The following is a 16,209-nucleotide window of genomic DNA, read 5'->3' as shown; positions in this document are numbered from 1 at the left end:
CCATGCGCTAGAAATTATTAACCAGGTATAACTATTGTTCACGTGGAAAAATCGTCCCTGATTAAAGAAAGTTCGAAAATATCGTTAATGTGAAGCTTTTGGAGACAGTCCGTTGGTATCCACACTGTAAACAGAAAAAAAAAAACACTTGGATAGAAGTAAATCGCTCGTCGCGTTGCGCACTTCAGAAATGGTGGTTAGATATACCTAAGAAAAGGAGTACCTGATCTACTCCTCTGTTTGGAGAGGTATTTTAGCGGTGCTAGACGGACTAATGTGTTAGCGCTCGCTAGACAAGAGTTTATTTTTGAAGTAAATGTTCCGTTCAGAAACTAGTTATCACAGCAATAATAGAAGTATTATATACCGTTTGCAGCTGAACTTATAGTAAATCAGTATTATGTGCTTGTTCCTTATAAGTACTTTTTAGTTGATATTTTTGGTATAGTTTACCTTACTACAAGGTGGGCTTTATGATGCCGAGAGAAGTATCCTTCACTTCTTGAGGAAGCGCACTTGAAATGCAGTACTCCTATGGAAGTCTCCTTTCTGAGCTTTGCGTTCCAAAATAAATGCCTCAATGAAATTATAGGGACGGATTTCAAACAATATTCATATTCGGTACCAAACATTCCAGCCAACTCTCCTGCAGCTAGCTTTTGATCTTTGCGAAATACCACTGCCTTGGTCCCTGCAAAAAATTAAGGGAAATAAGAGGAAATAAAAGAGAGAAAGGAATAAAAATACACCCACGCAAGTAAGAGGGGCATCCTCGAAAGCTTCTCTGTCAGCAAACAGATCTATCTTGCTACCGCTGGATACAAGCCTCGAAGTCAAAGGACGCTCCTTCTGAAAGAAGGAGTAGAAAAAAAATACGCGCAATTACACCTCTGAGTTTGAGATATCAAGTGCTTCAATTAAAAGTTGAGACTAGTTGACAAAAGCAATGAAATGGGCATTGTTGACGTTCAAAAGATTTTCGTCACAAAATTTTACCTCGTAGTACATAGTAGCTAATCTACTAGCTAGAACATATCTGTATCCTGTCTGGTGACAGCAGCTGAACACGGTTTTCAGGTGTATCACACAGTTGCTGAAAGAGCCGCCTTCTCAGCCATTTATTGCAATCCGGCAAATGGAAAGCAGCATCAACCGAAAACCTTTTTTCTACAAAATATAAAGCTGCAAAAAGAAAAGAGACTTACTCAAGAACTTGCGAAATCGTACTTTTTTGGCTGCTTTCCTGCACTGAGAGTGACCTTGAATAAATTATTTTTCACTGATCAGAATGTTCCTTGCCCATTACAGACACCAGATTTAAAGTAATCATGACACCTGAGCATGGAAAGAAAAGACAGCACTTTGCACACATGCAGTGGAAACTTGCATACAATCACATTGCCAGGAGAACCCGCAGCCGCGCATTTTAGCGGCGTCGCATTCTCCATACACATCCAAGGCAGGGCAAGGGCAATTACCACAACAGGGGCAGTGAAGCTTTATTGTAATTTCTTTAGCACTGTTAGTAATCGAATGCTATCGTCAGATCCCAGCTCCATCAGCCCACTTCCAACCTGTCTTCTGTTCTGCTTGGCTGTCACATTCTTGCCCAGTCTGTGTCAGCCGGCTTTAATCTTTTCGTTTCAGTGCCCTCTCGGGATCTGCAGCTTGAACCATAACCAGGAAACTGCTTCTTTTCACATTTTTTTTCAAATGCGATAAGCCTACAAGATACCATATATGGGCAAGACGCCTAACGAAAGATAGGCTGCGCTCAGTATGACTGCTACCTCATATACGCTGCCGAAGATCGCTGCTACGTTTCGACCCCGCAAATCCGTAAATTATTACCATTTAGGCAATCTCGTTGGGTGCTAGGGTATCGCCATGCCCTGTGCTGTGAATACGAATAATAAAATCGCTGGATTTTTTCATTGCAGGGCCCTATTAAAACACAGGAAAGTGAGGAACCGATTAAATAAGGCGAGGCTGTGTTCTCAAGGCTGTTTCTAATAACGTGACAAAAATTAATGGACCCCAATGGCCGATCACTTTCACCCTCATTGCCTGGAGAGATGTTTCCGTGTTCATGTGGTGTTAATACACAGAGAAAATGTGCTCCTCGGTAAAACTGAACATGCTTCTAGTGTTACTTGTTAACGTGAAGAGCCAGGACTGCACTGCCATACAATTTCTACAGACTCATGCAACAATAAATTTTTCAGATACTTACTTCATGACCGCTGTGTTGGTTGGCTCCTCGATGCCACGACGAAGCCTTTCGTCTCGGCGCACCCAAATTCCTTGTGAGGTTCACACCAAGTTGCAACACACAGGAGTGGCTTTAAGGACATGCACATCATGGACATGAGAGGAGAGATCAATGGTGCTTAACACTATTCACCACGATGGCGGCCTGTTTTTTGTATCTTGGCAGGATCTCATGAAGATACAGCGAGCTAGTGAGAGGCCGACGGTTTCGAGAAAACTCCATGATGATGTCCAGTCTCTTATAACGCGGCAAGCGCGCGTAAAGGAGCGGGTGGTAGTCTGGCAGCTCCGGCAAGGCCGACACATCAGGCACCGCCATGTTGACTCGACGCAGCAAGGCCTCTCGAGGACGGGCGGCGCAAGCGAAAGAGCACCAAGCGTTCCGCGAGCTCACTGGCGGCTTCAGAGTCTGAGCAGCACATTGCTGCGCAAACGACGGCGATGCGGTGTCTTCTATTATGACAAACCTGCGCGAAGCAGCAAGAGCAGAGAAGAGAGCAAGCTGGTACGAGAGAGCCGGCGTCGTTACCTGCAAGTGCGTCGTACCGGCAGCTGACACTAGGCGGCGAGCAGACGTTAAGAAAGCAGTTTGTAAAAACCTTCACGGTTTAAGGCTTTGAGCAGTATTCAAGCCCACGTACACCTGCTTGGAAAAGTAGTAAATTGATCTGAATGCTTTATTGTACTCCTGGATTTTTTTTAGGGCAGTAAAAAAGTGGAATTTCCTCAATTTCAACACTTGCTGCTGGTCGCACTATTTTATTATAAGGAAATTAAAGCGCTCGGTTGCCATTTATACACCTATTGGGGCTAATTTATGTTTACAGTCCATGACCTCTGGCAGGATACAGCACACAACACATATAGTCACACGACAGAGTGCCCAGGCCAGACAACACTAGAGGCTACATTACAAAAAAACCGTATCATCTTACAGTACTTTGCCTTGCGTGCATTAGAAGCTCCCGGGCCTCCTTACCACCAATTTAAGAAAGTTGGTTGGTTGGCTGGTTTATGGGGTTTAACGTCCCAAAGCGACTAAGGTTATGAGAGACGCCGTAGTGGAGGGCTCCGGAAATTTCGACCACCTGGGGTTCTTTAACGTGCACTGACATCGCACAGTACACGGGCCTCTAGAATCTCTCCTCCAAAGAAATTCAACCGCCGCGGCCAGGATCGAACCCGCGTCTTTCAATTTAAGAAAGTTGAAATTAATCCTGAGACGACATAACGTAATAGTCCGTTAAAGCACTGCACTGTCAACTCGTGTTCCGTCAAAAGGAATTTTTTTTAATCCCGACTGAAAATCAAGTTTCATCGCTTTCAAGATATGCTGACTTTCAATACGCCTACGGCTTTTTTTTTCTGCCCTCCTGCAACATACTTAAAGCCAGGTCTGCCAGGTTGTGCGGATTTCATTTAACGAAGTAATTACTCAGCATCCACATGCGCCTCCAAGCATGCTTCCTACGACTGTCCCACACGCTTCATTGAGAAAGCATTATTGCTTTTTTTTGTAGTCGTATGGCTGCGTTGATTTAGAAGCTACCGAGCAGTTGCTCCCTGAATAATTTGTGTCTTTCGCCTCCCGCCATCCACAGGCTTCGATTCCGTCCCCGGTTGCTTGTTGACGTGTCGAAGATTAACACAGCCACAACAGTATTGGGCATGAGAATCTCCCTCCCGATCGGCTTCTCGCCATCTGCCGCCCAAATGATTGCGCACCCGGCCGGAGAGTTTGGCACAGCGAAAGGTGAGCGCCCAAGATTGGATGACCCCCCCCCCCCCCCCCCACAGTTTTTTAAAGTTTCGAAGAGCAGAAATTTTAAACCTTTCCACGAGCGCTGTACTGCTGTATTATTCACTTTAAAAGGTTTCTTTAGCTGGAATGGTAACTATTAGGTGTTCCCAGTGCAACCCAGTGGACCCGAGGAAAAGAGAAACGGCTGCGAGTTTTTGTGTCCCCCGTTTTTCATTCCACGGAGATTATGCTGACAATAGAAATCGTGTAAGTACAATGATCCGTAGCTTCTCCATGTTACGAGGCTCTAGTAGGTGAAATACAGCCATAATATTGTCGTAAACCGAGGTGAATCGTTCTTGAACAAATTATTGTTTCCGAATACTGACTTTCGTCGCCTGCATTTGCTAGTCTCTTGTTCGAGTTTTAACTGCGACTCAAACAGCTACGAAGCGGGCGCCCGTCAGCGTCAGGACAGATCTGCCCTTTAGCCCGTAATGGTGCAGACCAATTTCTTCAAAGCTCTTCACTGCCGATGACTTAATGGTTATAGGATATGAAATAAAAACAAATTATATCAATTTTTTTAACACGCACCTAAATAGATCTACTGGTTACAGCTTGCGTCAGACTTCTGTTGTGGTAAATAGGCCTCGTACTAACTACGGAACACAATAAATTGAGCACCAAATCATGTTGTTGTGTAATTCTCGTCCGTTTGTAATAGATGCTGCTAAATATAGTTCCACGCCCAGGGGTTTTAAACGCATCTGTTCGTCTTTCTTTTTGTATAACGTTGTGTCCTAGACGACAAAATGCTTACTTCTGGCTCCGTTTGATGTAATGTTACATAGGTTCAAACGACACTTATGTATTGCATTTCTGTACCATTTTTGCATATGATTTAGTGTGTATTATTATTTTATTATCTGTACATATTTACAAGAAATGTTTATGATGCGTCTGTTGTGTAAGTGATGGCAAAGATAGCCTTTTTTGTTTTATAATGCAATACCGCTCCTGCTGCTGTACCCAGGCGAGGACAAGACCCAGTCAGGAGGTTCAGTACCTCCTTTTGTCTTGCCTCGTGGGCAATACCTGTATGTTGCTCGAAGGAGAAATAAAAAAAATATTTGAAGGAAGCAAAGAGACAGAATTATTTTTTCATAAGCTCGTCTCATTCAAAGCTACTGCAAAGAACTGCACCCATAAACAGCCCAGCCCAAAGACGAGGATGCAGCGAAATCGTCTCATGTTAAGTTCAATGCCTAGCTAGATGTATTGCATTCACAAAACCGAAATGCAACATGTACACTCGCATAAGAAAAAGAAGAACCGCCGGGTGAGTTTAGATTGTAGCACATGCAATAAAAAAGGACATGTATTCTACATTTTCTGCTGCAGCGGCACGTGATGCCGGCACACTAATGATCCTGAGCTCTATCAGTACTGCATCGATCGAAGACATCCGAGCCAGTGTGCCTGACTGCTTGCTGTGGCAGCAGGTCTACATATTCCGCGACCGGTCACTCACGGAGTCGCTGGTGAGGAGGGCTGCAGCCCAGAACTTCGGTGCCATCGTTGTCACCGTGGACGCACCTGTCGGCGGACGAAAAACCAGCATTACCAAGGAGCGCTTCCGTCTTCCTGAAGGTCTCAGGTCTGGACTCAAGTGCATTTCCTGAGCACACTGCAGTATACCAGGTGTCCCCGCTAAATGTAACCAAGCTTTTAAAAAACGCGAGGTGTTCTAGCCGTCTGAAACCAAATGAGGGTTGTTTAGAGTCGCGTGACCTAGTCTGCAGTATTTTTTCGTTCTTCAAGGTTGACTAATTAGTTAAGCTTAATTAACTAACTTTTTAATTATTGACTTCAGGAACAAAGTGTCAATGGAAAAGCTGTAGATCGCTTTGAGAAACAGCTTACTTAGACATTTGCAGCAAAGTAATATTCACGTAAAGTAGTTTTTTTAGCGGCCTTTAACCATAACCCACACAATAAGAAAAAGCTTCCACATGACAACTGTGCCAATTCAATGTCCCTAGACGCGCCTTAAAGAATAAAAACCATATTTTCTGAAGTCCTCTCCTCGATGAGGCTTTGGGTGTACATTAGGGCAGAGAAGTGAGCGAGCAGCTGGTCATGTGACAACTTTCTTTTAAGGCCAATAAATGAAGCTACGTAAATCGTAACTTGACGGAAACAGCACTACTAGCGGTTTTTCGAGGTGATCTAAAACTTTTGCATTGACACTTTCTTCCTGTAGTTAATAATGAAAACGTTAGCTAATTAAACTTAACTAATTAAGTAACTTTGAAGAGCGAAAAAATACTCAAGACTAGGCCACGCGACTATGAACAATTCTGAGTTGGTTTCACTGTACTAGGAAACTTCACCTTTTTTAAAAGGTTGGTTACATTTAGCTGGGACACCCGGTATATGTTTAGAGTGCTATTTAGTGGAACGCTCGATTTTAGTTCCATTTCAAAACTCTAGGGGCGGGTAACCTGCGTCAGGTCCCTTGAAAATGCTTTCGCCCGAACCTTAATGCATGTAGCCCTATAAAGGATGCAAGGGTCCACAAAGATATTCTGATTTCACAATTTGGCGTTAATAAAACATGCAGCCAAGAGACACACAATGGTGGTCGCGGTATTTATTAAGAGGCAGTGTCTCATGCAGAGCAACTCTTCACCTGCATCTGTGAGCAGGTAGGGTGTCTGGTGTAATGTAAGTGTGCGAAGATTTACGCGGTTTACTATTCTAGGGAATGAACTGCATATTAACCGTTATTTGACTTTTATGCCCAAATAGGGCCTTAGAACCAACTACTTAGCTCAAGTTACTTAGCTGATTGAACTGCCAGTGAAGGTAACAGGAGACGCTCCCATCATGCTACTCCTGCCAGACTTCATCCCTGTTTTCTAGGCATTGTTCGCAAGGAAAGCCACTTTTACAAGATTCTTTCCTGGCGGAAAATTATTACCTCGTGCGCCTTTAAGTTAAATCAAATTCCAGCTGTGCCGTTTCAAAGAGAAGCGAGAGAATTTGAAAGGCTGGGGATTTAAGGCCGGTATTTATAGTTCACTGGGCTGCGAAGTATCAATGCGGCTTTTCAAGTACTCCGCATGGAATTGTGTCCAGCTTTCAGCTATGTATCCTCTCAGTCGCCGAAATCCGTCAGAATGCTGGCGAAGAAGTCTCGCCAGTTTGCAAAGCACATGGCTTTCTTGAAAACGGTTTGCTGTTTGTAATAAATCATTTCCATATTGCAAAGCTGCTTTGATTGCGTTCGCATTAAGTGCAGAACTGGTATCTGTCACCTGTGGTCGTTAGTACCATGTCCGCATGCTTGAATTGTTATCCTTGATTTCAGGCAAAACAAATATTCGTATACTTCAACGTCCACAATCATGGCTGGCAAGGGTGCAAACCTCCTCTAAGCGCTCTTAAGGAACAAAATGTCTCTGACATCAGATTCGCCTTTCCTATCAGCTAACCAGCTTGCTCAGATTGTAAACCTAAAAAACGTTCAACTGTAAACCAGGAAAACCGCTTTGTAAATCACGAATATCGTATACTTTCGAGTGTAATCGTTCCCAATCCAAGCTACCGCTTCCTAGTCGGTTTGAAATTCCTCTCGAGAAATGAAGGCTTCTTCTTTTTCCGAGAGATCACTCCACGGGTCGCTCAATACACGTGGATAAATTACCGCACTGCTGGACAAACAGGTCGTTTTCCCTGAATCAAGTTTTTAAAACTTTATAACGCGTTAAACTGCGACAACTATCGTCGCCAGTACCCTTTTTCTATTAAAAACTTTGATGTCGTCAATGACCTCTTGTCTAAGGCTAAACAATGCCGCAATTCACTTTTTAATGATCACAAAATCTTAATTTCATTACTGAGGTCATAATTATAATTCGATTGGCGAGATCAAATGCGTCTGTTTGAAACCACATTTCCTGGCAATATACATGTCAACTGCTGTCGCACCGACAAGAACATCCCCACACAAAACAATTGGAATGTAACAAAAATTCAGATGAATAGAAGTTGCCCTGGGGTGATTATACCAAAGAGATCTCAGTTCACAACTTCGCTAACAACTTCAGTACTTTGTGAAAAACAAGCTTTGTAAAAACCTGTGTGAAAAACAAGCTTACTTATCAACGCTGCCAGATTAACAACAGCACCACGAAGAAAACATACAAGGTGCCACCACAAAGAAAACGAACTAGGCTGAGGACAAGACCTGAAGCATGGAAAAATTGCTCACGCCATGAACCCTCAACAAAAAACGCGCTTTCTTAGTGAAAGCTAAACAACGCCTTTCACGGCGCCTCACTTCATGAAGCAGGTGTCACTTGATGTTTTTATGGCACAACCCTCTCTGTTCCGCCTACTGTGGTCCAACCTGCACCGCGGTTCTCGCTGCGGCTGGCTTCTCGAGACCATACCTCATTGAGAACGTAATGTGGCACATGCGCCGCCAGCGACATGTCTTCAGGACGCGTGCTTTTCAAATGCACTCGCGACGGCGAGAATTCTTTGTGCTGTAGAGCTGACATTAAACCCGCTTTCGTAGTTAAAAAAAGCTCTATGGCAAATACTAATACTGAAGAAATACTGCTGGCTGATTACAAATATCGAATTTCATTCAGACAATGCAGTGCACTAGATAAAACATGCCTACTCATAACTTCCAGTGCACTAGACAAACATGCCCACTCATAACTTACCTTAACTAATCATCATCAGCTTGACTACGCCCACTGCAGGCTAAGCCCTCTCCCATCTCGCCAGATAACCCTGTCATTTATCTGCTGTGGCCACTGTATCCCCACAAAGCTTAATCTCGTCCTCCAACCTCACTTTCTGCTGCCCCGTACCACAATGCCTTCTCTTAGAATCCACCCCGTTACCCTTAAAGACCAGCGGTTATCCTGCCATCACATTACATGCCCTGGCGAAGCCCATTTCTTCCTTTTGAATTCCACTAGGATGTCATTAACACTCGTTTGTTACCTCACCCACGCTGCCGGCTTCTGGTCTCTTGACGTAATATCCATTTTTCTTTCCATTGCTCGCTGCGTTGTCCTTAACTTAAGCTGAGCCCTTTCCGTTAGCCTCCAAGTTTCTGCCCCATTGGTGAGTACCGTTAAGACAAGAGTATTGTATACTTTTCTCTTGGGGGATATTGGTATATTGCCATTCATAATCTGAGAGAACCTCCCATATGCGCTCCACCCTGTTCTTATTCTTCAAGTTATTTCCCTCTCACGATCGCGATTAGCTGTCACTACTTGCCTTAAGCAAGCGTATTCCCTTGCCACTTCCAGTACCTCGCTATCAATTGCTGTTCCCTGCAGTGCCCTTGATAGACTGTAAAACATTACTTTGGTTTTCTGCATGTTAATTTTTATACCCACCGTTCTGCTCTGCCTGTACAACTCATTCAGTAAGCTTTGCAGTTAATCTCCTGAGTAACTCAGCAAGGCAATATCAACAGCGAATCGCAGATTGTTTGGTACCAAAGCCATTACCTCCGCGCTGCCGATTGCGGCCTTCGACACCACCATTTTCTGTCACTGTATGATGCATCCTCGGTAGTCTTGGAACGCAGGAAAAGTTACATCTAGCGGATTGCAGATAGAAGGCAGCTGCTATTCCAGTCCGTTGAACCTGACCACATGTATCGCTTCTAACCCTGCCGATAAATCGGTCTTAGAGGTTTCAACTCAGCTGATCCACTCCCATGCTATGGTTAACAACCGTGAAAGATGCAGGAGTACATTTCATCTTCTTCGTTAACAGCACCAGGTCCCCATGGTGCCTCCCGCTCACCGTCACTACGTCGCCCAACATCTCCTCTTCGCGGGATTCGTCGAAAGCCTTTCCCTACTTACTCGTCGGAAAAAATTACCTGCAGTTCAACTACTGCTGAACCTGGTTCGAGAGCACAAGAGCACAATCTGTGGCGTGTCGGCTAACTATAAGCGGATTGGCGTCTTTAATGTCGAGTGCGTTCCTGACACTGAACAGGCAGCACACCCACCCTGCCACACTAGCAGGTGGCAGTCAATGGTTGATCGCGAGAGTATGCTCACCCAATGAGCGCTGCGGCCTATTGCAGCTGTGCCGCGTGTCTGCCACAATGTTGTCAGCGCTAGCGCATGCAGCCCACACCTCTCTATCACCCTACGTACACATAAGCCCGATTCAGGCGTCCACTGATCCAGGGAGCCAGTTATGTGCACTTCATTTCCTTAAAATCATTGCAGTGTAAAACGTTTTCAAAGCCAACGCCAACAAACACAATGAACGCCGACAGCCTATGGCTTGTGCTGCATATCTGCCACAACGTCGCCAATGACAACGCATGCGGCGCACATCTGTCACTACCTCCGCGTAGCTCAAAGCGCGACTCAGGTGTCCACTGTTCCAAGACGGCAGTTATGGGCCTTTCTTTTGCTTTCCAAGGTCCCACTCTATTGGTTTAGTTGCTTAAAACGCCACTAAGGTGTCTACTGTCCGAAGAAGGGGGGGGGGGGGGGGCGGGTATCTCCGTTTTCTCGGAGAGCATTTGTGCCCCTACCCCCTGGTTGTCTCTTCGACGCAGGTTGCGGCCGTTTGCTGTTGTTCTCTCTCCGCCAGGGAACCTTTCCTTGGCCAAATCGTCATATCGTCGGCATACAATGTGAATACGATGTCCGGAATTTCATCTAGCGTTCGGCCGACTCTTATCATGGCGATCTTGAACATGAGCAGGGAGGTGATCGATCCTTGAGGCGTGCCTTTTCTCGGTTCCTCTGGCCGATCCGATCTCATCTCGCCCATCCCAATTGTTGCCGTGCAATTGGACAAGAAGTTGCTCACAAACTGGAATATGGATCTGCCAGAATTGATGTTGGTCAGCTATTTGAGGGTTGCTTTGTGGGACACGTTCTCAAAGGGTCCCTTCATGTCGAGTGGCATGATCACATGTTCCCCGCCTCTTGGAATGTTGTTAAGGACTTCTTCTCGGATCAGTGAGAGGTGTCTTCTGTTGACAAGCCTACTCCGAAACCTGTCATGTATCGTTGGAAGAGGTTTTCCTTGGCGTAATGCTGAAGTTTTGCTTGGATAACCCGTTCGTACAGCTTCACCAGGCAATAAGTTAGAGGTACTAGACGGAGCGCCTGGATGGTGGGCGTCTTCACTGGTTTTGGAATCAAAATGACTTGAGAGTGTTCCACTCTTGTGGAATTACGTTCTCTTCCCACACGGAGTCGTTTGTGTATTTTGTAAATGCCGTGATCTCATTTTTAGTTAAGTTCCTGATCGCCGCAGTGTTTATTTGGTCTGGCCGTGAAGAGTTTCTTTGAAATAAAGGGAAACCATAGAGGGAAAAGTTTCTCAAACGATAAACGATGATGTCATCTAGCCATTCAAAAGTCCGTGGGCCGCGCTTGTGATGTGGTCAATAGGAAGGCACTTCAGTTCGGCGTAGATTACAGTTAACTCAACAAGGTGAAAAAAATTACATACGATTCCGTTACTTCTTAATGCGAAATATGAGCGCAGCTCATCAACTTTTTCAGCTTTTCGATAGATTGAGGCAAATAATTCGAGCAAGCCATGTATGTACAGTTTCGGACAACTTCTAATTTTTAACACCCATTCCTTTTTCAAGGAACACTCCACTAACAGTTCTTGATTGTCATGAAGCAAGCTTCGGAGTCGAAGAAATAGATATAAGCTCGACTTGCTGCACCAATGCCTGGTTCTCAAAGACGAGGTCTGTGCAAGTATTTCGAGAGGTTGCACAGCCGTGGGAGGCGTTTGAGCGAGGGGAACAGGATGTTCTCCCACATAAGTGATCAGAAATTCCTGTTTGTCTTTATATCTGCATTAAAGTCACCACCCACTCTGCCACCTAGGCAGGTGGCACTTAATGGTTGATCGCGAGAGTTCGCTCACCGTTGTCAGCGCTAACGCATGCAAACCACATATCTCTCTCATCACCCGATGGCCTATGGCTTCAGCGCCGCGTTTCTGGCGCATTGGTTTTGGTTTTTAAGGAAAGGAAATGGCGCAGTATCTGTCTCGCATATCTCGGCGGACACCTGAACCGCGTCGTAAGGGAAGGGAGGAAGGTAGGAGAGAAAGAAGAAATAGAGAAAGAGTTGGCGTAGTGGAGGTCTCCGGAATAAATTCGACCACCTGGGGATCTTTAACTTGCACTGACATCGCACAGCATACGGGCGCCTCTTGCGTTTCGCCTCCCTCGAACGAAGGATGGGATTGATTGATTGATTGATTGATTGATTGATTGATTGATTGATTACAAACATCTTTATTTCTTCAATATTCTCAGAACATGTGGGTGGGCCGCCTAGTCCGGTAGTCCACTAGCTGCTGCTGCTGCGCTGGCCCTCCCCACCAGCAAGTGCTGACGGTCAGGATCATCGCTGAGCAGCATCTAACTCCAACGCCGCTGTGCTCACTGATACCCAGAACGCCTGTCGCAACTTCAATAACGGATTAATTCACAAGTCAGGGTTGTCATTGCTGACTAAGCATCCACCCAACCAAGCCTCAGTCATCTGGTTCCCCGGTCACCTGGAACTACCAGGAGGAAACGAAGACGCCCACGGGCATGCCCGAGCTCTTCTATACCGGGCGTCTCCCCCTGATGACCATGAAGGGTGCCGTGACCTAATAGGTTTAGCAGTGTATGCTGACAATCTCGCGCCATACAGAACAGCCAGAAAGGAGTACCCAACACCAGCTAAATTACACCAGTGGTACCCTACACTATACTCTTCGCAGTGTCCACATTGTGGAGAGGTAGCTAACCTCTACCATATGCTGTGGGCATGCCAATATAATCCCTTAGTTGACTCCATCCCCAACCACTCGGAGGAGCAGTGGGAGCAGGACGCAGCTATTGCATTAGCTCTAGGAAGGAAGGAAAAACTCTACTTTACTCTAGTCCTTTTTTCTGCGCTTTGGGGGCATCTTCAGAGACGTTTTCTCCTTGATTCTATCCCCAGGAGTCTTCTCTGTAGAAGTCGTCCGCATCTAATCAATGGTCGGTTGCCCTCAGTACAGGGCTCCCCTGGCCACTGCCGCCCGTTGAGCTCGCTGTACCTGCTTTTGGCATACTGGACTCGCCCGATGCACTCCCACTCCGCCAAGTGGAGCTGATATGGGTGCCTGCGCACTCCGGGAATCCCGGAAACGAGGCCGCCAATGTTTTAGCTCGAGGTTCTTTAAACCGGGCTCAGGTGGCCACTGATCGAGGATTCACGAAGGAGCGCATGCACTCATTCAACGAGCTGACGCAGTCCTACAGAGCCTCACGCCAGCTCTACCGCGCGCCCCACCCCTCCCCAGATAGCAAACAAGCAACACTCTGGCGCAGACTACAGACACACTCTCTTCCCTCACCCCTTACCCTAGCCCACTATCATCCCTCCTTCCCCACTCCGGCGTGCGCCCTATGCCCAAAACACTTCGCCTCTTCCCTCCACATCCTTTCCCTCTGACCGGCGGACCCTCCCCCGAAGGATCTAGAGAACCTCAATACCTGGGAGGACTGGGAGACCCTGCTGCGCTCGGAAGACCCGGCCGTGCAGACCATCGCCACCGGCCGGGCTGCCAGTGTTATGGACCATTAGGAACATAAACACTTGAGTGCAGTGGGGTCATGCGAGGACCCTGGGGCGTGCCCCGAATTCCTCTCTCAATAAAGTTTTTTTTCTCTCTCTCTCTCTCGGTTCTGTGTCCACCCAGGCTCGCAAACTTGGAGGCGTCGTCTCCGGGTCATTCATTCACATTCGATCCGAGCAGTGCGGGCTTCATAGGAAATCTACTGTCAGCATCCGCAACTTGGGAAGACATCGGCTGGCTGAGGCGCATCTGTAGGCTGCCTATCGTCGTAAAAGGTGTCCTGACGGGTAGGTATCAAATCAGAAGGTGTGAATACTTTAGCGCGACCTCTTTACATTTCTCTAAAAGCGCAAGGGCTATAACTCGTAAAAAGCCCTTGGCGTAACTGGAACAAAAGCGAACTAAGAACATCGCCTCGTTTAATGCGTGGTTCTATATTTTCTATCATGCAGTTCCAGACTAAGGGATGCGTTCAAGTCACCACTTTTGCATTATGTGGTAGAGAGAACCGTTGCCAAAAGTGAACATTGGTTGACTTCACTGAGGAAATAGTGCTAGGACTTTATAATGAAATATTTGACCACTACATTAAAGGTAGTTCCGTGTGGACACTTGCTCATGCATTGCCAGCATTAATGTAGTAGCGCAGCTATAAAGCGGGTAGAAACACTTTAAACCTCGGCGCCAGTTTCCGCATCGAGCACTGAAGATCTTATTCCATAGACAATGAACCCATCTTCATTGCAGCGGAGGCAGCCTTGAAAGCAATGCAATATGGTGCAGCGGCGGTCCTGGTGTCGAACCACGGTGGTCGTCAGCTGAACGGAGGTCCTTCAACGGTATGCCAATGCTTCTTTATAAATTATGTGACTTGGTAAACTAGCTAGATTAGTGTCATATGTTCTATGCTGTTGAAGAACCAGAGAAATCAATAGCGCTTGCTTAGGTGGTTGCCTTAATGGCCAAACAAAAAAGAGCGCGACCGAGGATGCCACAGCGACGTCTCCGTCTTCTGCTAAGGCCTATTTTCTAAAACTTCACCAGATTACGGCCCGCCAAAAGCTGCCGCCTACTCCGTTTATTTGTTTATTTAAAGCAATCCTGAAACGAATAGATGTCCATGGTATTATGGGGATGTATTTTCAAAGCGAGTGGGCATCTTTTCTCCTAACGGACTGATGTTTCGTTTTGCTGAACACCTGTTACTTGCTGTTTGGGTGCAGACCTGCTGGTCCGTGGCCCAGTCTCGCCCTTGGTGTCGGCTTGCTTGCCCCTTCAGGTCCGACCTTCGTTCATTCTTCGTGGCCGAGGTTCTCAGTCATTGTAATAGGTTAGCGCCAAAAAAGACGAACACAAGGCGAGAGGACGATCGCCCGACAGAGAAGAGCGCCTTTTTCGTCTTCATTTTTTGTCTTTTTTAGTAGTCTTTTTTGGCGCTAACCTGCTTCAAAGAATGTCTAACCAACTAGCCCAGCACCAAGTTTTACTAAAGGTTCTCAGTGTTGGCGCATTCCATTTCCTGGGTGCTAAGTGCAGGAATTATGCTCATGACTTTTCGATATCACGCTCTTTGAAGAACGCCATCAATTTTTCCACTCATCTAATCAACTGTATCAAGCGCTTCTTTAGATGGCTGTTTAAGCTGATCTCCCTGCCCACGCACTGATTCCCATAACTTGATGTGCGATGCCACTCTCGCTGGTGCCTGTTCGCCCATGACTCCCAGGCTAGCTGCAGACCGCTAACATAACTATCCCCGTTCACACTCCTTTTGACCTTAGGAAATCAAAGTAGCGCGGAAATTTTGATGAGGAGTTTTTGACCGAAGAATCCACACAAGGAGATCGGTGCCTCTCTCTGTCGTTGATTCGAAAAGAACCTCGCCTCGACGATCTCGCCTGCCATAGGTTCTTCGCTGCTCTTATTCTTTTGCCGAGAATGCGGTTGTCTGCGAGAATACCAAGGGTGCTATAATATATCGATTCTCTGAATGATTTGTGCCGCTTTTTAGGTGCCCGCCCATCCGTGGCTGAAGTGACGCCATTCCCCACGGTTATTGGCTGAAACGTATGGCGCGGCCTTCGCTTAAGCCAATGGTAAAGGATGGGGAGTTTAAAAGTGGAATTTAATCGGGAAGCAAGTTTTATATTGTCACCGACAAACGGGTGAAGGAACAGGCCAGTCTCTAATTAGACGAGGTGGGCGTGCCAGCCAGCAGGCAGCTCGAGCAAGAAAGAAGACAATCATCGAGCACCTTGAATGTCCAAGGCTTGGCAAGTCCCAGCTAGAACAGTTCGGCCGCGGTACGGCACCACTGATTGGTTCGTACAGTGGCATTACTCCCCCTCTCTGAAGGGCACCGACTCGGTGTCGCAGCAGTGGGCAGCACGAAGAGAAGGGACGCCGCATGTGTCCGGCGGCAGTTGTAGACACGCCTGAAGCGCTAGTGGGCGTGGTACGGCTCCATCCGTGCGACATGGAGGACTTCAGAGGTCGGCCGTCTAGAGGAGCGAACTGTTCCTTGGGGAAGAACTTCATAG

The 16,209-nt window shown here is 46.5% G+C and overlaps 1 protein-coding gene across 1 annotated transcript in view; it reads left to right on the top strand.

Annotated features, from left to right (window-relative positions):
* Positions 1-16,209, top strand: part of LOC149347156 (2-Hydroxyacid oxidase 1-like) — a 30,904-nt gene that overhangs the window by 6,834 nt on the left and 7,861 nt on the right. Inside the window, exons 3-6 of the mRNA XM_089541507.1 lie at positions 3,873-4,024; positions 5,417-5,672; positions 13,793-13,956; positions 14,417-14,508. Of these exons, the coding sequence (XP_089397633.1) occupies positions 3,873-4,024; positions 5,417-5,672; positions 13,793-13,956; positions 14,417-14,508 (664 nt within the window). The remainder of the gene's footprint in view (positions 1-3,872; positions 4,025-5,416; positions 5,673-13,792; positions 13,957-14,416; positions 14,509-16,209) is intronic.

Source organism: Amblyomma mixtum, chromosome 4 (genome assembly GCF_055824585.1).
Source record: "Amblyomma mixtum isolate Tamu chromosome 4, ASM5582458v1, whole genome shotgun sequence".
In the NCBI taxonomy this organism is placed as follows: domain Eukaryota; kingdom Metazoa; phylum Arthropoda; class Arachnida; order Ixodida; family Ixodidae; genus Amblyomma; species Amblyomma mixtum.
Note: the sequence above shows the minus strand (reverse complement) of the source record. Positions and strands in the feature narration are given on the sequence as shown.